General features: G+C 39.9%; 1 protein-coding gene across 1 annotated transcript in view; it reads right to left on the bottom strand.

The window, feature by feature from the left end:
- Nucleotides 1-27,532, bottom strand: part of CFAP61 (cilia and flagella associated protein 61) — a 322,791-nt gene that overhangs the window by 219,228 nt on the left and 76,031 nt on the right. Inside the window, exons 9-13 of the mRNA XM_060186112.1 lie at nucleotides 24,998-25,089; nucleotides 23,787-23,876; nucleotides 15,889-16,067; nucleotides 14,839-14,878; nucleotides 11,293-11,432 (exon numbers count right to left, since the gene is read on the bottom strand). Coding sequence (XP_060042095.1) covers nucleotides 11,293-11,432; nucleotides 14,839-14,878; nucleotides 15,889-16,067; nucleotides 23,787-23,876; nucleotides 24,998-25,089 — 541 coding nt within the window. The remainder of the gene's footprint in view (nucleotides 1-11,292; nucleotides 11,433-14,838; nucleotides 14,879-15,888; nucleotides 16,068-23,786; nucleotides 23,877-24,997; nucleotides 25,090-27,532) is intronic.

Raw genomic sequence — 27,532 nt, 5'->3', positions numbered from 1 at the left:
ATTGCCAAAGCTTCAAAATAACCAAGTTGTCTTTTAGTAGGTGAATAGATAAACTGTGGTATCACCAAACAATGTAAGAATATTTGAGATTTTACTTCCAGAGGTGGGGCTACAAAGTAGCAGCAGCTGCATCTTTCTTCTCTCCCTGGTCAACTAGGAATAACAAAGGTCACCTGAGAACACATCCAGACAAGACTCAGATTACTCTGGGAACCCACCAAGTCATGGGTGAGTGCAAAACATGTGTAGCTTGTGGACAGAGAGGGGCCTAAGAAGTGACTCCTGGGGCTGAAAGCCTGTATCTACTTGGGAGCGACTATTAATAGTCCAGCAATTTGCATTTGAGGTGCTACCTCTGGTCTGAGTTTTATCAACAAATAAGACTGCTGAAGGGTGGAAAGTATCCCCTAAGGCTCACCAAATGCAACTGTGAGTCTCCACTGCTACTGTCCCTTGGAGGCTGGAGCAGCAACAAGGAGGACCTGTGCTGACATCAGGGACAGAGACCTAATCAGGCAACTCAGGAGAAGACATACACACTCCCAGTGGTCTGGAAGTGGGGCTGTATAGTGGCAGCCCTCCCACATTGTTCTAATGAATTTGGAGACATGTTGAATAACTGCTTCAGAACCCACGGAGTACAAATAGGATTTGTTTAGAAACTTATAGGGCCAAGGACTGCTACCCAGATTTTGGCTATCATTAGAGAAGCCGAATTGGGCCTGGAGCTTTGGTCCCGTGGAGCACGGGAGTCTCTTGGCATAACCATTGTGCTATCTCTCCTCCACCCTGGTTTATCTCTAGGTTAGGAGTGAGTGATTAAGCTAAAAAAAAAACCTACTTATAGTTAAAAAGCCTGCTGGCTACCATAGCCTACAGGGAAGATAAAGAACAAAAGAGGGTTTAACATATCATCATGCTTCACCTCAAGGATTTAAACATTGAAATAACTGTTAATTTCCACAACTATGAATTCTTAAGAGTCCCTTACTTAGACACAAGTCAAACCAGGCAAGTGTGATTTGTGTATTGAAAAATACTGAAAGGTGGACCTCTTAACACACCATATACAATGGTTAAACCAAGAAGAAACTTTGAAGAAATGAACCAGTACAAAAGCCAAGATAAAACTCCCCAAATGATAAGGACAAGAGACTGGCCCACTTAATAATGGCTCTTTTGATCAATATCATACTACCTCATCATCTGGGGCCCTAGTTAGAGAATCCTTGGATTCCTATACACATATGATGGGCCTAGACCTCTAAAGAGTCCCACTATCCACTACCACTGGTCATTTTCATAAGTAATGTCATCCTGTGGGCCCTCCTAGGACCTTGTCCTCACCATAAAGCAATGATGGGAGGGATAGCCCCATTCTCCAAAGGGAGGTTGGGGTATACTGCCTTGTCACTCCAGAAAAACTGGTCCTGAAATAAATGTAACCTGCAATGTTATAACCATGAGCTGTAAGCTCAGACCAATAAGGACTTAGAGGTTACACAGGCTCTGGTGCTAAAGATAAATACACACACACACACACACACACACACACACACACGTGTGTGTGTGTGTGTGTGTGTTAAATATATATGGGCCCTGGAGCAGGTGAATGGAGGTAAATAATTAATTTTAGCCACAGTATTTTTTTTCAAGAATGAGAATTACTCTCTGCCCTAATCCAACATTCTAGCCCTTTTTGTATACTCTGATACCATTCTGTCAGACAATATTGTAATGCAATTTCAAGCTAGCTACCAGACTCAGGCAAAACTTCCATAGTTGTGTGTTCCCAGGAAAATACCTAAAATGGATCTTCTAGCTTTCTCCTACCCTAAAACCCCTAATCTCATCTGCTCTAATCCTACTTTTTGGTTCCTGTTCATTAGCATTTGGTCTCAACTTAGGTCATGCCACCTTCCAGACACCAAGTTACAGATGCTACCAAGTTTCCAGCCTGATTTCTCTAGGCAGATGACCTCACCAATGTGTGTACTGGACCCTCACATCTCCAGAGTGCTGGTCCACTAGGGAAAGACAGAAACAGGCTGGGGGTATGGATCGACCTGTCAATGCCCATGTTCAGTGGAGAATCAATTAAAGGAGCCAGAACTCCTACCTTCTGCTCCCCCAAAACAACCTTGATCCATAATCCCAGTGGGAGAGAAGTGATAGGATGATGATAAAAGAGCTCTGAATTCCAGCTCCATCAGCACCCGGTGTCGGGGAGGGGGGGGAAGGAGGGAAATATGAATATGGAGGTAGTTATGTTCTCATGAGTGTCTTGAAGAGGAAGAGAAGATTGAATTAGAAAAAGAAAGTGCAATTATGTATAGAGGTGGACAGATAGTTATAGAGATGATGTTTAGCCCAGATCTACAACCTTAGGGGAACTGTGGTGGATGGTAGTGGAGAAACTGAAGATTCAGAACTCTGGTGGTGGGAATAGTATGGATTAAAACCCCTGTTCACATGTAATTCTGTAATATTAAAATAAATAAATAAAACCCAAAGGTAGAAGCAGAAAAGAATGAAGACAAGATACAAACAATAACTGAGGCATTAGTCACAGGAGAGAGGAAAGGATTTGAAAGTAATATCATCAGAATGGGGAAACAGCAAATGAGACTCTGAAAGTAAACACTAACTATCTGAAGGCAATTAAGAGAGCTGAAAGATGAAATAGCTGAGCTAAGAGCATATCTAGTTGAACAAGCTAATAGAGTATCAGAACAGGGTAACAAAATAGTTGAGCTACAGTAAACAACAGAGGGGAGAGAGAATAGAATAAGGAGAATAATAGAGAGATAGAATAGAATAATAGAGAATAGAATAAAGAGAATAATAGAATAAAAATAGAGGCAGAAAACAGAATTAACAAGATTGAGAACAAATTAGAGAGAACTAAGAAAGTAAGAGATCTCAAATATAGATTAAGAGATAATGAAACCAATAACAGAGACATGTGGAATGACTTCAAAGGAAATAATATATGTATTATTGGCTTACCAGAGAAAGAAAGGGAGGGGAAGAAAGCCTTCTCCAGGACATAATAGCTGATAACTTCTCTAGTATTGACAATAAAAGACTTATATAAAGGTTCAAGAAGCTCAGAGGGTCCCAAACAGAATTAACTCAGACTTAAAGACACCAAGACACATCATATTTAGCATGGAAAAAAAAATAAGGATAAAAAAGGATCCTGAAAGCTACAAGAGAAAAACAGAGTCACCTACAGAGGAAAACCCATAAGACTAGAAGCCACTACAAGCCAGAAGAGAATGGCAAGATATCCATAGAGTACTCAATGAGAAAGGCTTTCAACCAAGACTACTGTATCCTTCAAGTGTCATTCAGACTAGATGGAGGCATAAAAAAAACCTGCTCAGGCAAGCAACAGTTAAAGGAATCAACTATCACCAATCCTGCACTGAAAGAAGTTCTGAAAGGTCTCCAATAAACAATCAGATCACCACAGATATTCCATATATAAAAACACTCTAAAAATCTATAAGAATGGCGATAAAATATCTTCAATCTTTGATAACAGTAAATGTCAATGACCTGAATTCACCTATTAAAAAGCACAGAGTAGGAAGATGAATCAGAAAACAAAACCCAGCCATAGGTTTTCTGCAGGAATTCCACCTAACACAACAAGACAATCACAGACTCAAAGTGAAAGGATGGGAAACTATCTATCATACAAGCCAATGGACCACAAGAAAGGGCAGGAACAGCTATTCTCATATCTGACATGATAGACCTTAAAATAAATAAAATCTAAAAGATAGGGATGGAAATTATTTAACGCTCAGAGGATCACTCAATCAAGAGGACTTAACAATTATTAACATCTATGCCCCTAATGAGAAGCCATCTAAATACATCGAACATCTACTGAAAGAGCTGCAGAAATATAGTAACATCAACACAGTAATAGTAGTGGACTTTAACGCCCTACTCTCTCAAATTGATAGATCATCCAGGCAGAAAATCAATAAAGAGACGAGGGCACTAAATGAAGAGATAGATAAGCTAGAACTATTGGACATTGTCAGAGTCATTCACCCCAAGAAACTGGAATACACATTCTACTCAAGTCCACATGGGTCATTCTCAAGGATAGGCCATATATTAGGCCACAGAGACAGAGTCAGCAAATTCAAGAGCATTGAAATCATCCCAAGCATCTTCTTAGACCACAGTGGTATTAAATTAACACTTAACAATAAATAAAAAATTAGTAAAAGTCCCAAAAAGTGGAAAATCAAGAGTATACTACTTAACAACTACTGGGTCAAAGAGGAAATTAAGGAAGAAATTAAAATGTTTCAAGAGTTCAGTGAAAATGAAGACACAAGCTATCAAAATATCTGGGACACAGTAAAGACAATACAGTGAGGGACGTTTATAGTCATTCAAGCACACATTAGGAAACAAGAAAAAATTCAAATAAACAATCTGATTACACACCTTAACGAATCAGAAGAAGAAGAACAAAGGAACCCTAAGCAACCAGAAGGGCTAAAATAACTAAAGTTAGGGCAGAAATAAATAACATTGAAAATAAGAAAGCCATACAAAAGATCAATGAAGCTAAATGTTGGTTCTTTGAAAGAGTAAACAAAATGGACAAACCTTTAGCCATACTCACAAAACAAAAAAAAGGGAGAAGACCCAAATAAATTGCATTGTAAATTAAGGAGGAGATATCACAATAGACACCACTGAAATTCAACATACCATGCAAGGCTTCTATGAACAACCATATGCCACTAAGTTAGAGAACCTGGAAGAAATGGATGAATTACTAGATACCTACAAACTTCCAAAATTAAATAAGGAGGAAATAGAAAATTTGAAAAGGACAGCCACAGACAACGAAATTGAAAGTTATTAAAAAAACCTTCCCAATAAGGGGCCAGGCAGTAGCACACTGGGTTAAGTACACATGGAGTAAAACGCAAGGACCAGCAGAAGGGTCGCGGTTTGAGCCCCCGGCCCCCCACCTGCAGAGGGTCATTTCACAGGCAGTGAAGCAGGTCTGCAGGTGTCTATCTTTCTCTCTCCCTCTCTGTCTTCTCCTTCTCTCTCAATTTCTCTCTATCCTATCCAACAACAATGACAGCAATATCAATAACAACAATGATTAAAAAAAAAAAAAGGGCAACAAAAGGGAAAAAATAGCCTCCAAGACAGTGGATTCCTAGTGCAGGCACCAAGCCCTGCAATAGCCCTGGAGAAAAAAAGGAAAAAAAGGGGGGGAAAAAAAAAAACCTTTCCAAGAATAAAAGTCCTGGACCAGATGGTTTTACAAATGAATTCTACAAAACCTTCAAGGAAGAGTTAATACCTCTACTTTTAAAAATCTTCCAGAAGATTGAAGACACAGGAATACTCCCTTCCAGCTTCTATGAAGCCAACATCACTCTGATACCAAAAGCACCCAGGGACACAACCAAAAAAGAAAACTACAGACCAATATCTCTGATAAATCTAGATGCTAAAATATTGAACAAAATTCTAGTCAACCAGATATAGCAGTATATTTAAAAGATTGTTCATCATGACCAAGTGGGGTTTATCCCAGGGATGCAAGGTTGGTTTAATATACATAAATCAGTCAATGAGATCCACCCCATCAATAAAAGCATAACCAAATACCACATCATTCTGTCATAGATGCAGAGAAAGCCTTTGACAAAATCTAACATCCCTTTATGATCAAAACACTACAAAAAATGGGAATAGATGGAAAGTTCCTCAAGATAGTGGAGTCCATATATAGCAAACTTACAGCCAACATCATACTCAGTGGTCAGAAACTGGAAGCATTCCCCCACAAATTAAGTAATTGACAGGGCTGCCCACTATTCAACATAGTGTTGGAAGTTCTTGCCATAGCAATTAGGCAGGAACAAGGAATTACAGGGGTACTGTCTGGAAGAGAAGAAGTCAAACTCTCACAATTTGCAGATGGTATGTATGTAAGTATACATAGAAAAACCTAAAGAATCCAGCAGGAAGCTTTTGGAAATTATCAGACAATATAGTAATATGTCAGGCTACAAAATTAACATCCAAAAGTCAGTGGAAGGAGTCCAGCGGTTGCACAGTGGATTAAGTGCAGGTGGCGCAAAGCACAAGGACCCAAGTAAGGATCCCGGTTCAAGCCCCCGGCTCACCACCTGCAGAGGAGTCACTTCACAAGTGGTGAAGCAGGTGTGTAGGTGTCTATCTTTCTCTCCCCATCTCTGTCTTCCCCTCCTCTCTGCATTTCTCTATATGCTTTCCTACAACAATGACATCAAGAACAACAACAATAATAACTGCAACAATAAAACAAGGGCAACAAAAGGGAATAAATAAATATTTAACAAAAAAAAGAATGTCAGCGGCATTCCTCTATGAAAACATTAAGGTAGCAGAAGAAAAAAATCCAGAAATCAATTCCTTTTTACTATAACAACAAAAACAATAAAAAACACCTAAAGAAGTGAAAGACTTGTATATTGAAATTTATAAGTCACTATTCAAAGAAATAGAAAAAGACACAAAGAAGTGGAACAATATTCCGTGTTCATGTGTTGGGAGAATGAATATCAAAATGAATATACTACCCAGAGCCATATATAAATTTAATACAATCCCCATCAATATTCCAAACATTTTTTAGGAGAAGAGGAAAAAATATAAATATGTTTGTCTAGAACCAGAAAAGACCTAGAACTTCCAAAACAATTTTGAGAAGAAAGAACAGATTTGGAGGCATCACACTCCCAGATCTCAAATTGTATTATAGGGCCATTGTAATAAAAACTGCTTGGTACTGGAACATAAATAGACACACTGACTAGTGGAATAGAATTGAGAGCCCAGAAGTAAGCCCCCACACCTATGGACATCTAATCTTTGACAAGGGTGCTCAGACTATTAAATGGGGAAAGGAGAGTCCCTTCAACCAATGGTGTTGAAATGTGCAGAAGAATGAAATTGAACCACTATATCTCACCAAACACAAAAGTAAATTCTAAGTGGATCAAGGACTTGGATGTTAGACCAGAAACTATCAGATACTTAGATGAAAATATTGGCAGAACTCCTTTCAGTATAAATCTTAGAGACATCTTCAATTAAATGAATCCAATTACAAAGAAGACTATGGCAAGAATCCACCATTGGAACTATATCAAATTAAAAAGCTTCTGCATAGCAAAAGAAACCAATATTCAAACAAAGAGACCTCCCACAGAATGGGAGATTTTTACATGCCATACATCAGACAAGAGGCTAATAAGTAAAATATATAAAGAGGAACCCTCCTGCACTGCTGGTAGGAATGTAAATTGGTCCAAACCCTGTGGAGAGAATTCTGCACCTACTCTATAGCCGTGCAATTCCTCTCCTGGGGATATAGTCTAAGAAACCAAACATACCTATCCAAAAAGACTTGTGTATACCTATGCTCAAAGCAGCACAATTTGCAATAGCCAAAACCTGGAAGCAACCCAGGTGTCCAATAACAGATGAGTGGCTGAGCAAGTTGTGGTATATATATATAACAGAAAACCATACAGCTATTAAAAATGGTAAATTCACCTTCTTCACCCCATCTTGGATGGAGCTTGAAGATGTCATGTTAAATAAGATAAGTCAGAAACAGAAGGATGAATATGTGATGATCTCACTTATAGACTGAAATTGAAAATAAGATAGAAGGGAAAACACTAAGCAGAACTTGGACTGGAGTTGGTGCATTGTATCAAAGTAAAAGACTTTGGGGTTGGCAGGAGAGTTTAGGTCCTGTTATATGATATTAGAGGAGGACCTAATGGGGGCTGAATTTTAATGTGGAAAACTGGCAAATGTTATGCATGTACAGACTATTGCATTTTACTGTAAACTGTGAACCATTAATCCCCCAATAAACAAAAAAGTTAAAAACAAAAAATTGTACATATCATAGCTATAGTAGTGTCAGAAGGAGAGGAGAGAAATAATCCATATTCAAAGAAATGACAGTGGAAATTTTTCCAAATCTTAGATTTGGTCAGGATATAGATGTTCAGGAAGCAGAGTGAACTCCCATATTTCTAAACCCAAGAAGGCCTACACTAAGATACATTATTGAGTCAAGGGCAAAGAAAAAATATTATAAGCTTCTAGGGGAAAGAAGAAAGTGACTTATAGAGGCACTGTAGTCATACTTCCATCAGGCTTTTTTGCAAAAAATATGGAGACCAGGGCAAAGTGAAGTGGTATATTCAAGGTTTTAAAAAAGACCTACTCCAAACTCAGTCAAATCCTGCTTTGAGTTTCCCTTTCTGTTATTCTTTCTCAACTTCTGTTTATGAGTGGGATCATCCCATACTCACCTTTGTCTTCTGAGTACCACCTAGGCATGCTTCACTTCAGACTGTGTCCAGAGATGTCAGGCATGGGATGTCAATACCTTCAGCCTCATTACTCAGCCACCAGTTTCTAGATGCTAACATGATGCCAACTGGACTTCCCTGGGCAGATGACCCCACCAATGTGTCCTGGAGCCCCACCTCCCCAGAGCCCCACCCCACTAGGGAAAGAGAGAGATAGGCTGAGAGTATGGATTGATGTGTCAATGCCCATGTCAGTGAGGAAGCAATTACAGAAGCCAGACCTTCCACCTTCTGCACCCCATAATGACCCTGGATCCATACTCCCAGACAGATAAATAATAGGAAAGCTATAAGGGAAGGGGATAGAATAAGGAGTTCTTGTGGTGGGAACTTGTCACACCCTGATCCTCTCCTTGTCACACCCTGATTTTCACCAGTCACTTTTCTCTCCACCCTCTCTGCGTCACATCCTGTTCACACCTTACTTGGGAAGTATATATAAAGACAACATTGTTCGTTTTAGTTAGTTGTTAGTTTAGTCTAGCTTGGTATATATCGCGCTGCATCCTGCATGAATAAAGAGATACTGCGTACAGCTCAACCATGAGTCCCTGGTCGTCTGTCTCCCATCAGTGTTATTCAAATATGAAAGAACAATCAAAACAGAAACAGACATACAAAAATTAAAGGAGTTTGACATTATCAAATATGCCTTACAAGAGTTACTGAAAGGAGTATCAAAGAGAAAGAAACAAGGACCATTTAATTCTCAACAAGGTGGTACTCAGGAAATCATATTCAGAAACACAAGTTACAGAAATATGAGACAACTTTACAGCATGAAAGGGTAGGAAGAAATAGAGAATGTTCAGACAAAGAATGGTGAGACAAAAACAGTTAAGGAAGACTTTCTTGGATGTATTTATATATATTTATATACAAATTATATGCATAAGAATTTCATGTACAACACACAGTTCTGTTTTCTTAATTGCTATCATTTTCTCTATAATACTTTTCAATATTTCTTATATCATTTTTTGATCATTTCACCCATCTTACATAATATCTTAAGGTTATTTCATTTGGTGTTTGTGTTCAAAGACTCTTGTTGCTAAAGGTTATGCATGTTACTAAATGACTTGCATTCCTCTGAAAGAAAACAACTACATGGTTTCACTCATGTGAAATATAAATAACTGATGCACATAAACTTCTTTTAAAAGACATATGAAACTATTGCTAAGACTTTGTGAAAACTGTAGTGGCAGTGGTGAAAAAAAAATTCCACTCTTTTGGTTCTGGAGAGATAGCTCCTCCCATCACTCACTCTCTCCCTACCTGAAAAAGTTGGCTCAGAGCTGCAAAGCCTGGCACCTACAACAGAAAATAGGGGCATAATGGTTCTGAAAAAAAAAAAAAACTTTTGCCTGAAGCTCTGAGGTTCCAGATTCATTCCCAGCTGAGCAGGTCTCTGGTCTCTTTCTCTCTCTCTTTATCTTTGTATCTTTCTCTCATTAAAAAATAAATATTTAAAAAGAAACAACTGTAAATAAAATCCATACTTGTCCTCTGTACCTTTCCTCTTCTCAAGTTGTGGTATTATTATTATTATTACCACCATCAGGGTTATAAAAAAAAACAATACTGTGATGTTTATCCTTGAAGGGAGGGCAAGTTAGGAGGGGTGACTTAGAACTGTGGTGGTGGTCCCATCAGCTGGGGCCCTAGTCAGGGAGTCCTGAGATTCCCAAACAGACATGATGGGCCTAGACCTCGAACAGATCGCTCTCTCCATTGTTACTGGTCATCTCTATCATTAACAACACAATAGACCCCTTTATGGGCCCCCATAGGACCTTGCCCTCAATGTGGATCAACAACAGTACAGAATGTTCCATTCTCTTGAAGAATGGAACAACGTGGCTGGACAACGTACTCTTATCTATCTCCTGAGGAAGATGGGTCCTGAAATTGGGGCAGCTTGGAACATTCCTACTCATTACTATAGAATGTGAGTTCAGATCTACAGGGATGCAGAAGTCATATAGGCTCCTAAGCTGAATATGGGCCCCAGATCAAATCGATGTGGTTTACAGTCAACAATATTTATATACCTTTCCCATATTTGGGAGTTACTCTCTTCCCTGATCCAGCTTTCTGGTCCTTTTTCTAGCCATGACATCATCTCCCCAGACAATAACTTGGATCCACCTGCATATTAGATTTCAGGCTCAGGGGAAAAAAAAACAACTAGTATAGTCATGGGCTCTTTGGAATATAACTAAAATAGGACTAATAACTACAAAATAGAGATCCCCCCCAACTATTCATCTGAACTATTCCAGCCTTTAGGTTAGTCAGCAATTTATTTGATTCTATATGTTAACTCTTTTTTCAGCCACCAGGTTCCAGATGCTAAAATGATGCCAACCAGACTTCCCTGGGCAGATGACCCCACCAATGTGTCCTAGAGCCCCACTTCCCCAGAGCCCCCACCCTACTAGGGAAAGAGAGACAGGCTGGGAGTATAGATCAACCTGTCAATGCCCATGTTCAGTGGGGAAACAATTACAGAAGCCAGACCTTCCATCTTCTGCATCCCATAATGTCCCTGGGTCCATACTCCCAGAGGGATAAAGAATAGGAAAGCTATCAGGGGAGGGGATGGGATACAGAGTTCTGGTGGTGGGAATTGTGTGGAGTTGTATCCCTCTTATCCTATGGTTCTTGTCAGTGTTTCCTTTTTATAAATAAAAATTTAAAAAAAGAAAAAAGAACTGTGGCAGTGGGTGTGGTATACAACTATACCCCTGTACTCTTATAATCTTTCAGACCATTATTAAAACACTAATAAAAATAAAACTTTAAAAACTCCGTAGATTCTCTTATAGCCAAACACAATTCTGCTTACTTGAGCAATCCTGCCCGATGGAAAACGTAGAGATCATGCTCAAGGGTGCAGTTGTTGAAGGGGACAATCTTCACAAAGTTTTGGATGAGGACAAACTCAGGGGTGAGATGGGGCACAGAAATGATGCAAAAGTTTTTGTCCTAATATGGAAAAAAGACACATGGAAAAAGAACCAGAAATAATTTATAGGTTCTTGCTATAAAATACTAGAGAAAATAGAGAAATGCATAATGGAGCATATATTCAAGTTAACTCTCCCTATGAGTTTGGAAAGTAATACAAAATTCAGGAAGATAAACAATCCTAAAAATAGAAAGAAAATATCTGTGAATCTGACATAAAATTTATATTATACACAGTGGGCCCATTTGGCATAGTTCTTTCGTGGAAGCAGATCTTTTTTTATTATTATTTCTTTATTGGGGGATTAATGTTTTACATTCGACAGTAAATACAATAGTTTGTACATGCATAGCATTTCTCAGTTTTCCACATAACAATACAACCCCCAGTAGGTCCTCTGTCATCCTTTTTGGACCTGTACTCTCCCCCCCACCCACCCCAGAGTCTTTTACTTTGGTGCAATACACCAACTCTAGTTTAGGTTCTACTTTTTTTCTCTTCTAATCTTGTTTTTCATCTTCTGCCCATGAGTGAGATCATCCCATATTCACCCTTCTGTTTCTGATTTATTTCACTTATGATTTCTTCTAGCTCCATCCAAGATAGGCTGAAAATAGTGAAGTCACCATTTTTAATTGCTGAGTAGTATTCCATTATGTATATATACCACAACTTGCTCTGCCACTCATCTTTTGTTGGACACCTGGGTTGCTCATGGAAGCAGGTCTTTAAACTAAGGACCTTTGTGCCTGCAAATTCACTTGCATTTAAGGGTAAATAAGGTAGCATGGTATTATAACTAAAATCCTGGGTTTGACAGTTATTATACAAGCTCAGCCTCTTAGTTCTGGGTGATAAGAGGATAGAGCTCCAAGTCTGTGTGTTTTATCATTTTATCATAACATTTATGCAAACAGGTCCAGGGGCACATTTAACCTAGGCAGTGAGTTTAGGGTTTAGGGAAGCAGATACCAAAAGTGCCACATGCTTTGAGCTGCCTCTTATTTTTTGAGATCTGACACCAACAATATGGTGGCAGCAGCTACATCTGGCCACTGAACATTTCGAATACGACTAGTTTGACATTTAAATCTTATGTCACTGCTACAAATTTAAATTTAAGCTTAAAAATGATACATACCTAGGTCAGTTATTGTAAAAGTTGGATGTGGAAATCTACTTATTCAACTGAAAGTTCTACAAAATCTAATGCAGATCAAGTATGTCTGATTTGGGGCTGGGGATATAGCATAATGGTTATACAAAAAGACTTGAATGCCTGAGGCACCAAGGATCCCAGATTCAATCTCCAGCACCATCATAAGCCAGAGGTGAGCAGTATACTAGTCAGTCTGTCTTTCTCTCTATATATATATTTCCCATTAAAATAAGTAAATAAAAATATTATTTAAAAAGTATGTATAATGCAAATCTAACATATATTAACATAAACTGTAAGTGTAGTAGATTTCAAAAACCAAGTAAAAGAATGCAAGAGATCTCACTGATAATTTTGTTCATATTGCTACATATTAAAATAGCTGCATTTAGATATATTTAAATAAAAATAAATTGTTAAAATTGATGTCTTCTGCTTATTTTTGCTTCTTTTTATTACAGGAATATTCAGTTACTTATGCATTTCCCATTCAGTGTCAATCCAACAGTGTTGTACTGGCCCGTCTGTGCTCTGCACAATCCACTTGACCCTCTGCCAGAAGCCTGCAGAAGCAGCCTACCTTCCCAGAGCTAATTTGTTCCTATGGGATCTCGCCTCCCCTTGAACCCTGTGAAGGCATTACTTGTGTTAATCCAAAACCCTTGGGGTATTTACAAAACCCAAAGGAGTGAATCATTGTTTGACCTTCTTTCTTTCTAAGAAAATAATACAGCTTCTTTTGGGGGAACTTTATAGTATCAGGTCAAAATACTCAAGTTGAAAATAAGGACTGGGTGCCAAATCACAGCAGCTTTCCTTTGGGAAGAAGAGATTATGAGTGCTTTGACTTGGATTTGAAATTTTAAGGATAAAGTAATGAAGACACTTTGTTCTTGTCTTTCCATATTTTGAAATAAAATGGAATTTTAAATAAAGGCATGTCTTTTACTTTTTAAAACCAACATTGCTGTTATAATGCTGAAGATATATCTTAACGTGACTTCAAAATAGAAACTAATTAAGTAAAGTGAAATTACTTCATGATACCTTTGAAGGAAAGTGGCTTTGTAAATCCTACCTTCAGGGAAGTGTACATTGATTTATGAGATATAAAAATCCTCAAAATTAATTATAAAAATTATGGAGAACATTACTGTGAGGCTTCATTATACTAACAACACAAAGAAGGGCAATCTGTGATCACAAAACTTTCAGGGAACATTATTAAACCATATTTATTTTTTGCCTCAGTATAGAGAGTAGGAAAGAAAAATAAAACAATAAATACTTTGCATGTAGTTAAATAACTAAAGAACAGTATATCTAACTGATAGATCAGACATGGGAAAAATCATAATAAAAATTTTGCTATTTTCCTAACTGTTTTCTGTATCCACTTTCTTTCCCTCAGTAAAGAGATGAGGTGGGACAGAATTTCCATCCCTTACAACAATGAATCAAAAATGGAGGAATAGTACAGGGGTACCTAAAGCAAAGTATCTTCTCTACAGTTGGATATTTGCTCTGAGATTCATTCACTGACAGCAGGAGGTGAACACTTCCCACTCCTCCCCATGTCAGGTAATGCCAACCAAACTATAAGTCACAAATTTCTATCTCCAGAGAAGCAATACACAGATTTTAAATTCTTTTTTTAAATTTTTTAATTATCTTTATTTATTGGGTAGAGACAGCCAGAAATCAAGAGGGAAGAGGGAGATTGATAAAGAGAGAAACAGAAAGACACCTGCAGCATTGCTTCACCACTTGCAAAGCTTTCCCCTTGCAGGTGGAGACCGTGTGCTCAAACTCAGGTCCTTTCACACTGTAACATGTGCACCCAACCAGGTGTGCTACCACCTGGCCCTCAAATTTTAAACTCTTTGAGATAATGAAAGCTGTAAAGTAGTGCTACGTTAAATTCATTCTTGTTTCATTTCTAACATTTTCATGTACCACCAACACCCTATGAATGGTTCAATTCTAATAAAATGTTGGTGGACTTATTGCTACAGGAAAGTATGCATTGAAAGAACGTTATTAAAATAGCATAACTAAGGAGTTACTGAAAAATCAAAACACTGTCTAATTTTAACAGTTCACAGCATGCCATTCAACCTTATCTTCAGAACACAGAAGCCTTTTGACCATTAGTATTCATAGCATTTTTAAGTGTTTGGACAGTGACTACAGTGGTTTACTTTTCTTTAACCTTTTTAGCTAACAAAACTAATCACATTACTTATAACCCAACATGTACTTACAGGAAAAAGACTGAAAACAAAATCCATAAAGTCCAGTGACCTGCAAAGAAAAAATAAATACAATAAAATGAGAATTTAAAAAATTCCCATTTCAACTTCTGAGAATGAGTTTAGTGCATCTTCAAAAAGCAAGTGTATAACAGTGCTCTTGATCACTAAAAGTCACTCCAGAACCTTCCAGTCTGTTCAGAAAGTGAAATTGTAGAGCAGGATCTAGGTATTAAGGGCCCAAGTCCACGTCCAGACTATGAGGGAAGCAAATGTTTCATATATGGGTATTCTGGAAGGTCAAGAAATAGAGTGACAATGGTCTGGAGGGCATCTAGGCTTTATCTGACTAAGACCAAACTTCTTTCTTCTAGAAGCTGCACTGATTACTGTTCCCAATAACTCCCTCTCAGAATATACTACATAAGGAGTGTTGTATAGTGACTAAGTCACCATCATGGCACAGCCTGGCCCCAAGCATTGACTCAAGTATGCATACACAGAACTGGGCCCAAACCTAGCACCTAGCACTGTCAGCTCTCTTGGTCCCAAGATGAGGACATTTCTCTGAGAACAAAACCAGTAGTTGGTAACTAGAGTTGGGAAGCAGAGAAAGAAATATTGTCTTTGATAAGGTTATATACAACATTTGAATCAAACCATACTGAAGGTCAGTCTTCAACACTGGACTAGCCTTTACCTATATGAAACACTCATTATTTTTTTTATCCTACTGTCAATTTGGATTGAATTTTTTTTGCTACTTGCAATTAAAAGTCTCCGATGAAGCCACAACCTAATAACTCATGGTTATATAACTGATAATTTCCCAGATCTCCAACTATAGGAGAGCCAGATTCAGAGCAGCCCAATTCTATGGGTCTTACCCAGACTTTATCTCGGAATGTGGCCTAGAATCTGTACTTCAAAAACATATCCTCAAGATGATTAGGATGTGTGGCCAAGTATGGAGACAAATTAACACTGCAAAAACAAAATATTAGTTCATCAAGGTCATAAGATTATCTAACTATATGAGGCAGCCTGAAGATAAGTACTTGCCTTGCTTCATGTTGTTCATCAATACAAAACAGCTGAATACAAAAAACAGAGGAGGCTCCCTTGTAGATGGGGCGGAAGTAGTTCACCTTCTCAGTCAGAACGATGGATACTGAGCTTAAATTGTGAGCATAATGATCTGCACTAACCAAAGAGGAAGTGTGACTGAGTTTACCAGCAACCTAGAATGAGGAGAAAAGAGAAGACAACTAGAGAACTTATTCATTCTGTGATTTAACGAGCTGATAGCTACATCATCTTCGTATTAAAATGTGCCAGATGCTACCATGATACCAACCGGACTTCACTGGGCAGACAACCCCACCAATGTGTCCTGGAGCTCCACCTCCCCAGAGCTCTTCCCCACTAGGGAAAGAGACAGGCAGGCTGGGAATATGGATTGACCTTCCAACACCCATGTTCAGCAGGGAAGCAATTACAGAAGCCAGACCTTCAACCTTCTGCACCCCATAGTGACCTTGGGTCCATACTCACAGAGGGATAAAGAATAGGAAAGCTACAAGGGGAGGGATAGGATAAGGAGTTCTGGTGGTGGGAACTGTGTAGAGTTGTACCCCTCTTATCCTATGGTTTTGTCAGTGTTTCCTTTTTATAAATACAAATTAAAAAAAAAAAAGAAAGAAAATGTGCCAAAGACAGGTATGACTATCTCACTTGAAACAAATAATCTTAAACCATGACCCAATTTTAAAGTGTTGTTTTTAATGAGATTATCTAAAATTTACAAAAAGGATTGAAATACATTCTTGTCGGGCTGCGCCTCAGAGGAGAGAGAAGAGATTGGAGTGGAAGGAACACAAATCTTTATTCATGTGGCCACCTCAAAGTTAGGTGAGAGCGCAGCAGTTCAGGCCATGTGGAGCTAGCAAAATGGCTACCTCCCGCTACATGCAGCAATGCAGCAACCCTTCTCTGCATCTGGTTGCCAGGTGAAAAGGGGCAAAAAGAGAGAGGGACAGAAGCAGAAGGGCTTTTATGGTAGAAATTCTGGAAGTGGCAAGTCAGGACAGGATAGGCTAGGAAACAAGGCACTTGGGGATAGGGTTAAAGCTCTCCAGGGAATGGGAAGGGGGAGGAGTAAACAAGGCACTCCAGGAAGCTTGGGTATCAGCTCTCGTGGGAATTGGCGATGCCCTGAGGGGACAACATGGTGGAACAAGGCACTCTGGGAATAGAGTTTCAACTCTTGCAGGAATTGACAATACCCTGAGGGGACAACATGGTGGATGTGACCACGTCTGCACAATTTCCCAACACATTCTTACATGAAAGTCAGGGCCTAGACCTCAAAAAAAATCCCTCTCTCCATTGTCACTGGTCATCTCCATCAGGAACAACATAATGGACCCTTTTGTGGGCACCCACAGGATCTTGCCCTCAATGTGGATCAACCATGGTAGAGAATGTTCATCCTCCAAAGGGAGGCTGGATAACATACTCTATCACCTAAGGAAGATGGATACTGAAATTGGTGGAACTTGAAACATTCCTATTCATAACCACAGAACGTGAGCTGAGACCTACAGGGGTGCAGAGGTTACATAGGCTCCTGTGCTGAATATGGGCCCCAGGTCAAATCGATGGGGCTTACAGCTAACAATATTTACACAGTTTTCCTATATTTGGGAGCTACTCTCTCCCCTGATACAGCTTTCTAGCCCTTTTTCCAGCCATGACATCATCTCCCCAGACAACCTGGGTCCACCTGCATATCAGATGACAGGCTCAGGAAAACACTAGTAAAGACATGGACCCTTAGGAATATACCTAAAATAGACCTACTAGCTTTTTTCAAAATTTACATGCCAAATCTTCACCTGCAATATTCCAGCTTTTAGGTTCATGATTACTCAACAATTTGTATGGCTTTATATGTTAACTTTTTTTTAGCCACCAGGTTCCAGACGATAACATGATGCCAACCGGACTTCCCTGGACAGATGATCCCACCAATATGTCATGGAGCTCTGCTTCCTCAGAGCCCTGCCCCACTAGAGAAAGAGAGAGACAGGTTGACAGTATGGATTGACCTGTCAATGCCCATGTTCAGCGGGGAAGCAATTACAGAAGCCAGACCTTCCACTTTCTGCACCACATAATGATGCTAGATCCATACACCCAGAGGAATAAAGAATAGAAAAGCTATCAGGGGAGGTGATGGGATACGGAGTTCTGGTGGTGGGAATTGTGTGGAATTGTACCTATGGTCTTGTCAGTGTTTCCACTTTATAAATAAAAATTAAAAAAAAGAAAAGAAAGTCAGGAAATGAATGGTTTCGGCTGACCTTTAATAAAGGAACTGTATTTTAACTGCATCACTGGTTAAAGATTAGAGCATGTATTATTCTATTAACTCTGTAAGTTAAATACTCCTATCTCCTAAAATGTTTTTATCATGATTTTTTTTTTTTGGCTTGAGGAATTGTTTAGATGATTTGGAGGTAAGAAGCCCAGAGAGTTCCAACACCGTGAAAACCCTACAAAGTGAGCAGCAAATCCTCCCAGTCTAATTTTAGGGTTATCAGAAAAGGTTGTTGAAGGGAAAAGTGCATCCAGTTAAGTGCATATTACCATGCTCAAGGATCTGGGTTCGAGCCCCTGTTCCCCACCAGCAGCAGGGGTACTTTACAAGCAGTGAAGTAGGTCTACAGGTATCTATCATTTGTTAGGCCTTAAAGCCAGCCCCCCCACCCCCTCCTCTGCTCCATGATCTATTGCTGACACTATGGTCTATTTACATAATAATTGCTTTGCCTGAAAGATCCCCACCATGTTATCCCCTAGGAGTATTGTTAATTCCCGCCAGTTAAAACCATCGCAACAGTTGCTAAGGGCACTTCCACCTTCCCAGCATGCCTTTTGCCCCTCTCCACCCCCTTTCGTAGCCATTTCTGTTCCCGACTTGCCACTTCTGATTTTTATCCCATAAATCCCACTTCTGTTCCTGGTTTCGATCTCTTCTCTCTTATCTTTCCTCTCCCAAATCCCGACCTGGAGAAGGGCAGGCATGCAGAGCGGGAGGTGGCCATTGAAGTCCATGTGGCTTAATCCACTGCACTCACACCTGACTCTGGGGCGTTCGCATCAATAAAGAATTCTATTACCATGCTGCCACAAGTTCCTGGTCTCTCCTGCCCATGAAGCCAGCATCATTCACTCTCCATCTCTATCTCCTCTCCCCTCTCAATTTCTCTGTCCTACCAAGTATCATAGAAAGAAATAAAGAAAGAAATAAGGAAAGAAAGAAAGAAAGAAAGAAAGAAAGAAAGAAAGAAAGAAAGGAAGGAAGGAAGAAAAGAATAACAAAAGAAAATGGCCACTAGGAGCCATAGATTCATAGGGTCAGCACTGATCCCCAGAAATAACCCTGGTGGAAATTAAATAAATAAATAAATATAAAAAGTGTTGTAGCTCAGAAAATGATCCACTTTTAGTTTCTTGTCTGAGCTCTTCAAAATCAGACAGTACATGCATAGCAAAATTTTAATAATAGAAATATTAAAAAATATATAAATAATAATAGGAGTCCACCCCCTCAAGTTGCTCACCTCAGTAGCTAGTACTTTCAGCTTCCCCTTGATATTCGCCTCTTTATTTCTGAATACCTGTTTATGCTATTTCTTTGTCAGTTTTGGAATTCCCTGCTGGTTAATGATGTTGTGGATGAGTAAATCCCTCTTGCTTTTTTCAGTACATCCTGCCACCCATTCCTCGATATAATTATAGCACAATTCAGTGTTAAGTCACAAATACTTATAACGTTTTAAATATATAATTATCATAGTTGTTGCTGAGTAAAGAAGTATTATTATATTCTTGTGTGTGTACTATTTTGATTTGTTTCATTTCCCATTTTTTTTCATATGATTTGTCAGAGTTGCCAAGTTTTTGTCAGTATTAATCCCCAAATAAGCAGACATTTGGGACAGTCTCTGAACTTTATATCTTTTCTCCCCTCCTCTGATGTAGGCTTTGCATTGCTCACTGTATCACTACCTGATTTCTTGCTTTATAGCTCCTATTTCCTAAACCCCTGACTTTCTCATTGTCTTTATTGTTTATGGCTTAAATCTTTACATCATTGGAACACATTCCTAGCTTCTTGGAATTCACAGTGCTTGGCAAGTAAAATTTAGCAGTCCCTGGCTAACTGGGGCACTTTGTGAAATGACTGGGTACGGACCTGCACTTTCATCAGGTCACCATCTCCAGTGTCATGATTTGGATTCTTTTTCTTTGGGTCTGTCAGGTTTGTGGGGATAATTATATTCTCTACTCTTCTAAAGGAGGGACTGTGGTAGGCAACAAGGGTCCCCAAAGACATGCATAGCCTAACCACCAGAACCTGTGACCTTACAGGACAAAAGGCTTTACAAATTATTTTTAGATAAGGAGATTATTCCAGATTGTTGGGTGGCCCCAGTGTGATCATAGGGTCCTTCTTCTTCTTCTAGCGTTTGCCCTTCTTCCGTAGCCAGTCAACAGCGTCAGGTTGAGCCTGATGTAAAGTTTCGAGACCTCCTTTGAATCTGGAGAGGTGGCAGTCATTGACTATGTGGGTCATAGTCTGTCTGTAGCCGCAGGGGCAGTTCGGGTCGTCTCTGGCTCCCCAGCGATGGAACATAGCGGCGCACCGGCCATGGCCTGTTGGATAGCGATTGAGGAGGGCCCAATCATAACGTGCTAGGTCAAAGCCGGGTTGACGCTTGCAGGGGTCTGTGATGAGGTGTTTGTTCTTTACCTCAGCTGACTGCCAACTCTGTTTCCAAGAGACTGGAACAGAGAAGTTCAGTGTAGTCGTAGGGGACCAGATTGGGTGACGAGACGTCAAGCGTTGGACAGGGTGGGCGAAGATATCCGCATATATTGGCAGGTCCGGTCGAGCGTAGACGTGGGAAATGAACTTAGATGATGCCGCATCCTGACGAATATCTGGCGGGGCGATGTTGCTAAGAACTGGCAGCCATGGAACCGGGGTGGAACGGATGGTTCCAGAAATGATCCTCATGGAGGAATATCATTTGGAATCGACCAAGTGGACATGGGGGCTACGGAACCATCCTGGGGCACAGTATTCTGCAGTGGAATAGCATAATGCCAGAGATGATGATCATAGTGTGGAAGCGCTCGCGCCCCATGAGGAGCTGGCCAGTCTTGCAATGATGTTATACCTCGCGCCCACCTTTGCTGCAGTTTTTATGAGATGTTTGTGAAATGACAGAGTGCGATCGAGAGTAACGCCAAGATAGACTGGCTGGGCTTCATGCCGGATTCTCGTATCGCCAAGCTGCACATTAAGCTCACGCGAAGCCGAGGCATGGTGTAGATGGAAAACAGATGATACCGTTTTTGCAGTGCTAGGGATTAGTTGCCATTTTTTACAGTAATCAGATATCAGAGACATGTCTAATAAGAGAGGATATAGTTAGAAAGAAGCTGAAAGAGTCTATCTTGCAGTCTCCAGGTAAACTATCAAACCTATCCCAGGAGCAGACTTTGGCAATGGAGGAAAGGGCCACATGCCAGGGGATGCCTCTGGCTTTTCCAGAAGCTGGCAAAGACAAAGAAATGAATTCTCTCCTAGAGCCCCTAGAAGAACTAATGGCCAAGTCTCCACCTGAATCTGAGTACAGTAAGACCAGTTTGGGCTTCTGATATCCAAAACTATAAGATCAAAATTTTATATTTTAAGATTTACTTTATTATTGAAATCACCTAAGAGCATTTCATAGAGAGTGAAGCTAGAGCACTATTCAGGCACATGTAATACCAGGACTTGAACTCGGAGCCTCAGGCATGCAAGTCCTGAGCTGTACTAAAGCTATTTCCCTAGGCCAAATTTATTTCTATTTTATTTTTAAATATTTTATTTACTGATTGATTTGATAGAGACCAAAATCAAGAAGGAAATGGGATACAGAGAGAGAAACACCTATAGCACTACTTCACCACTTGTGGGGCTTACACCTACAGGTGGGGACCAGGGGCTGGAACCCAGATCCTGGTGCATTGTAACATGTATGCTCTACCAGGTGTTCCACTACCTGGCCCCAACCAGCAGTGCTTCTACCCACAGTGTCAATCTCTCTCTCTCTCTCTCTCAATCTCTCTCTCTCATCTCCAGGCTCAATTTCTATTGCTTAAACCACTAGATTTGAGATCATTTGTTATAGCTGGCAAACCTAATGCAAAACCTGGCTTCCAGAATTTGGAGAACATATCAGGGAGAGAGGAAGAGGCCACCTCATTTGAAATGGAGAGCTTCATGTATCTCTCTGTTCTCCATCTTCCCTACAACACAATCTCATATATATATATATAGCATAAGCTGAGCATAAATTTGCAGCTGCCTCTATTCCATTTCTCCAGAGAACAGTATGGCTGATGAGTTAAGTGCCATCTACCAGGGTTCTAGTGTCCCCAGCACTCCACAGAAGACTCTCAGACAGATACCTCATTTTAGCTATGTCTAGCCCTGCTTACTGCACAAGCTCCAAGTTTTCATCTTTTGTAGATACACAGGGAGAAATCACACTTTTCACTAGTCTCTTCCCTCACAAAGGTGTTTGCCTAATGTTGATTTCCCTCAGCTGTGCTAAGCCAGTGTAAATGCCTCCATTGATTTTCTTGATTCTAAACATTTTAAAGTGCTTATCTTCCAATATCTCCTCTCTTGGTCCTGTTGTCTTTGTGGATTTGTGCCCTTTTTTACTTCTTTATAGCAAGTGGGTTTTGACAGAAAACAGAGTGGATAAACATGGTAGGCCACTCCACCTTATTGACCCAGGTGCCCTCCTGGGGACTCCAGTGTATCTAAAGCAGCAGAGCGTATCTTTTCCCTCCCTCCATATCCTTATTTAGGTCCATAAAGGAGTGGCTATCCTTCAAGAAATCATGGCTTGAGAGCTTCACCCTCACTGAGGTCAAGGAATGAGTGTCTGCTTAAGGCTTTCCCCAAAAGCAAATTTTGAACAATTTATTTGGGGGACTGATAGTAGGCAATTCTGTGAGGGCCATGGAGAAGCAAAGTAAGGAAAGGAGGAAGAACAATGAAAAGTGCTTGTGGAGTAGACCCCTTTGGGGTTTCTGGAGGTAATGTACAGAGTGTCTCTTAGAGCTATCTAAAAGAGGAAGGCATTGGGGGTGTTGAGTCTCCACCTGCCTTCAGCCATTGGCTGATGGCAACTTCCCCCAAAACTCTGACCAGCCACAAGCAAAGCATGAGAAGAAAGACAAGGTGCTTACAGTACATATACTCAGGGTGTGAAGGAAAGAGCAGTGCCGAGGAGGCCACACGGCAGATGCTAAAGTGAAACTTCAAAAAAGAGACCCGACGACTGCCTAGAGTGTTCGATTTCTAGCAGTACATCTCTTCTTGTGCACTTAGTCTGGGATGAAGTCTGCTATAGCTAGACGTGTCTTTTTAATTCAGTATGTTTGACAAATGCTACCACTCCTTGGCCTAAAGTTCTAAGAGGGTGGATCAGTTAATGGAACCCAGGAAGTACATTAAAGATATCTAATATGTAAAGGTGTGCCCATAAGTGTATATACAGGTGTATCAAACAGATTGTTGAAGAAGACTTCATAAATGCTTTCCAAAATGCTTTCTCTTTGGGGAATGATAAAAAGAGAAATTAGTGAAATTGTTGCAAATAACTGAAAATGTCAACTACTAGGTTCAAACTGTGCAAGGGATATAGAATAAAGAACTGATCACAGTGGGATATTGCTAATTGGGGAAGGCTTTGTGGAGTAGGTCCATAAGAGAGTAGTTGATAGAAAGATGAAGTGGCAAGGAGAGGCAGGAAGACCTACAGAAGGAACAAGCACATGGAGAGTCAGGTGGAGAGGAATAAACAGCATGAAAGCCCACTCACCAGCATGCCAGAGTCCTGGGCCAGCTTTACTTCTATTTCACTGGTGCTTCTAGGTAGTAACTCTTCAACTATGATTTCTGAAGATTTTTTCTTCAAACAACAATAGCAAGACATGAGAATTAGTCAATGCCCACTAAGCTTCTGGAACAAGCTCTCTGTGTACTACTGCTTATGACTGTATCATAGTGGGCAAGCATTGAGTGGACAAGTTATACAGTTTCCTTATGTGTGTAAAGAGGATATGAAAAGCACATACTGGGGTTGAGTGGTTGCTCATCTAATAGAGCACAGACATTACCATGCATAAGGACCGAGGTTCAAACCCCTGGTCCTGACCTGAATGGGGGAAGCTTCATGAAAGGTGGGACAATGCTATAGGTATATCTGTTTCCCTTTCTCTCTCTCTTTCTCTCTCTCTCTTTCTCCAGAAAATCTGTTTTAGAGCAGTGAAACCCCACCGATAACAACAAAAAATATTTATAAAATTTTAAGTGGGATTGTATCGATTAATAGTGAAAGAACAGACATTTTGTCAATACTGACTCTTTAAAGCAATGAATATGGACTATCTTGTCATTTAATTAGGGTCCTGATGTATCTAATTCAGGAATGTTTAGTAACTTTTTAGTGTACATGTACTTAACATCTTTGGTCACATATCTAAGTAATTTATATATTTGCATTATTGAAGTGCCAATTATTCCAACTTCTGATTACTCATTATATTGCATAGAAATACAACTTACAGGAGTCAGGCAGTAGTGCAGCAGGTTAAGTGCACGTGGCGCAAAGTACAAGGATCGGCGTAAGGATCCTGGTTTGAGCCCCCGGCTCCCTGCCTGCAGGGGAGTCCCTTCACAAGCGGTGAAGCAGGTCTGCAAGTGTCTATCTTTCTCTCCTTTCCTTTCTGTCTTCCCCTCCTCTCTCCATTTCTCTCTGTCCTATCCAACAACAACATCAATAATAGTTACAACAATAAAACAAGGGAAACAAAAGGAAATAAATAAATATTTTAAAAATCTTTTAAAAAAGAAATACAACTTACTTTTGTATATATTTAGCAACTTGATAATGTGTTAGTTCAAATAATTGTCTCATACATTCCTTTACATCAGATGGTAGACCTGTCTAACGAATACCCCTACCATAATGTAAGAGCAGTCTCCAGGTTTACCCCTGTACCCCAGGTCTGGCTGGAGGATCTCTATTACCTGTATGCTTTCCATAGCCTCTTGAAAGACAAGTTCCTGTGACTTCTTTTCCACTATGTGGGAATCCAGACTACTACACTTCAGCTCTGACACTTTCAAAGAAAGAGTAGTATAAGGACAAAAAAATGAATGTTAAATATCAGTAGAATCAAAGGAAACTACAGACAACATGATAGTGTATCTTCAAAGTACAATCTAGGGGGGCACCTGGTTAACAGCACACATTACAGTGCACAAGGATGCAGGTTCAAGCCCATGGTCCCCACCTGCATGCGGAAAGCTTCCCGAATGGAGAAGCAGTGGTACAGATGTCTCTCTGTCTCTCTGTCTCTCTCCTCTCTATCTCCCCCTCACCCCTCAATTCCTCTCTGGCCAATAATAAAAGTAAATAAATAAATAATATTTTAAAAGTTAATTTAAAAAAGTACAATTTAGCAGAAAGCAGAACCACATTATCCCTCTATTCCAATTCTGAACTCTTTGTGCCCTGCTTCACAAAGTGAAAATAAAATGATACCCACCCCTCCAGGAGTTGCAGAGATTAAATCCTACCAGGGATGGGCCAGGATTTAGGGCCCCATGAGAGATGGACCTCTGCCAATTACTAAGCCATGTGATGCTTTTATAGTAGCCCCTTTGGATGTTTACAAACAAAGGGCAATAGGCTTTGCAATGATTTTAAAACAGTATGTGAGAAAAACCACCGTTCATTGTGACGGTACTTTCTGAATGCCAAAGACTAGCACATGTGGCTGCTTCCTCTTTGTTTGTAAGTAACTAGCCGTGGAGACAGCATTGCTGTTTCCATGTTATGATAAGTCAATAATCTGGATAATATTCATGTACTTGACCTACCCTAGAAATTACAATAGAAGAAGATTCTATCTAAAAACATTTTTTTTCTCCTGTCCTTCTCTTTTTTCTTGTTTTCTGTACATTTCTTGTGTTTTTCTTTCTGTCTTTCTACCTCCCTCTCCCTTATTCTCTCCCACTACCTCTCCAACTTTGATTTTTACCCCTTCCCCCTAACTTCCTCTTAGTTATTCTCCCTCTTCCCCTCCTCTCTTTCCCCTCTTTCTCTCCTTCCCTTTCTTTCATTCTCTCTTCTACCTCTCCTGCCTTCACATCTCCTTTCTGGTCCAGCCACTACCTGCTCTGTGGAGGGGTTTTCAGTTCTGAGATCTGCTAACAGTCTTTGGGCCCTAGTATGTTATACTCAAAGTCTGCTCCTGTTCAGAAGTGCCCATATAGAAGAGGCCTGATCCTGATGGAGGCTCTTCAGTACATGGGCTTAGTGCTCTGCCTTCTTGTTTGTTTGTTTCTTTCTTTCTCTTTTAATTTTATATTTTATGTATTTTGGATAAAGACAGAAAGAAACTGAGGGAAGGGGGGTAAGAGAAGGAGAAAGAAAAAAAGATATCTGCAGCTCTGCTTCACTGCTTATAAAGTTTCCCCCACTACAGGTAGGGACAGGCACTTGGACCTGGATCCTTGTGTATGTAGCATGCAGATTCTACCAGGTACACCAGCACCCAGTCCCACTCTGCCTTCTTGTTTCTAACCATGACATCAGAGGTTGCAAAGACAAAGGTAGCCAGACACTCTGATTCATTTTCTCCTACTGGTGTTTCATAGCACCAATCAGTGCAGCAGTGTGATTACCAGTTGACTGCAGATTCCCAGATTGTGCACGCCCTTTAACAGCTTCTAGCAAAGGGGTAGGAGAATTCAACAGAATAAAAGTCTAAGGAAAAATTAGATGCTCAGAAAGGTGTTATGAGTAAGATAGGGTATTACTTAGCATTTATAGTGGCATAAAATAAATAATTACAAGATTGTTTGCCTTGTTGACAATCTAAGAATGCCACCACAGCATAACTAGTTGACACTGAGTCTGAAATCTGGCCACAGGACCAAAACCTTCCCCAAGACAGTGTGATAGGGTGGGATTCTAATAGTAAACTAGACTCATAGAAAGCTTCAACAAAGAAACCCCTAACTCCAAATGATCAATTAAGACAGAAGCATATAGACTCTTATAAAAGTTTATAAGAATGTAGCCCAAAGAAAAACTAACAGAATTCCTGATTACTGAAAAAAAAATTAAAGGTATATAAACTGTGAGCTTCCTAAAGGCTATGAGCTTCCACTTAACCTTTGGCAGTCAGTACTAAGCCAATTTGCCCTTCACTTCTGTTGGTGTCTGCTCCTTAGGTTATGCACTCTCTGCCTCACTTGGCAAAATTCTAATAAACTTGTTTCCCTATTTTAAGTTCTAAATTTGAAGAACAATAAATATCCAACTAAAATTCTAGACATTTGCTATACATGTATTTCTTTGGTTACTAGGACAAACTCACCAAAATGAGAAGTATTAAAGAATGGGTTTCATTTGCTATGGGCTAACAATTCTAGTGATTTAACTGTTTGCAGTCTAATATTCATGACACAATTACCAACTACACCAACTAATTGTCTTGGTTAAACAGTCATGGGGTGTTGCACTTTGTTATTAAGCAGCTGCCATGCTTGTCC

This window comes from Erinaceus europaeus, chromosome 1 (genome assembly GCF_950295315.1).
Source record: "Erinaceus europaeus chromosome 1, mEriEur2.1, whole genome shotgun sequence".
NCBI classification, from domain to species: domain Eukaryota; kingdom Metazoa; phylum Chordata; class Mammalia; order Eulipotyphla; family Erinaceidae; genus Erinaceus; species Erinaceus europaeus.
This window is presented reverse-complemented; position numbering and strand designations above follow the sequence as displayed.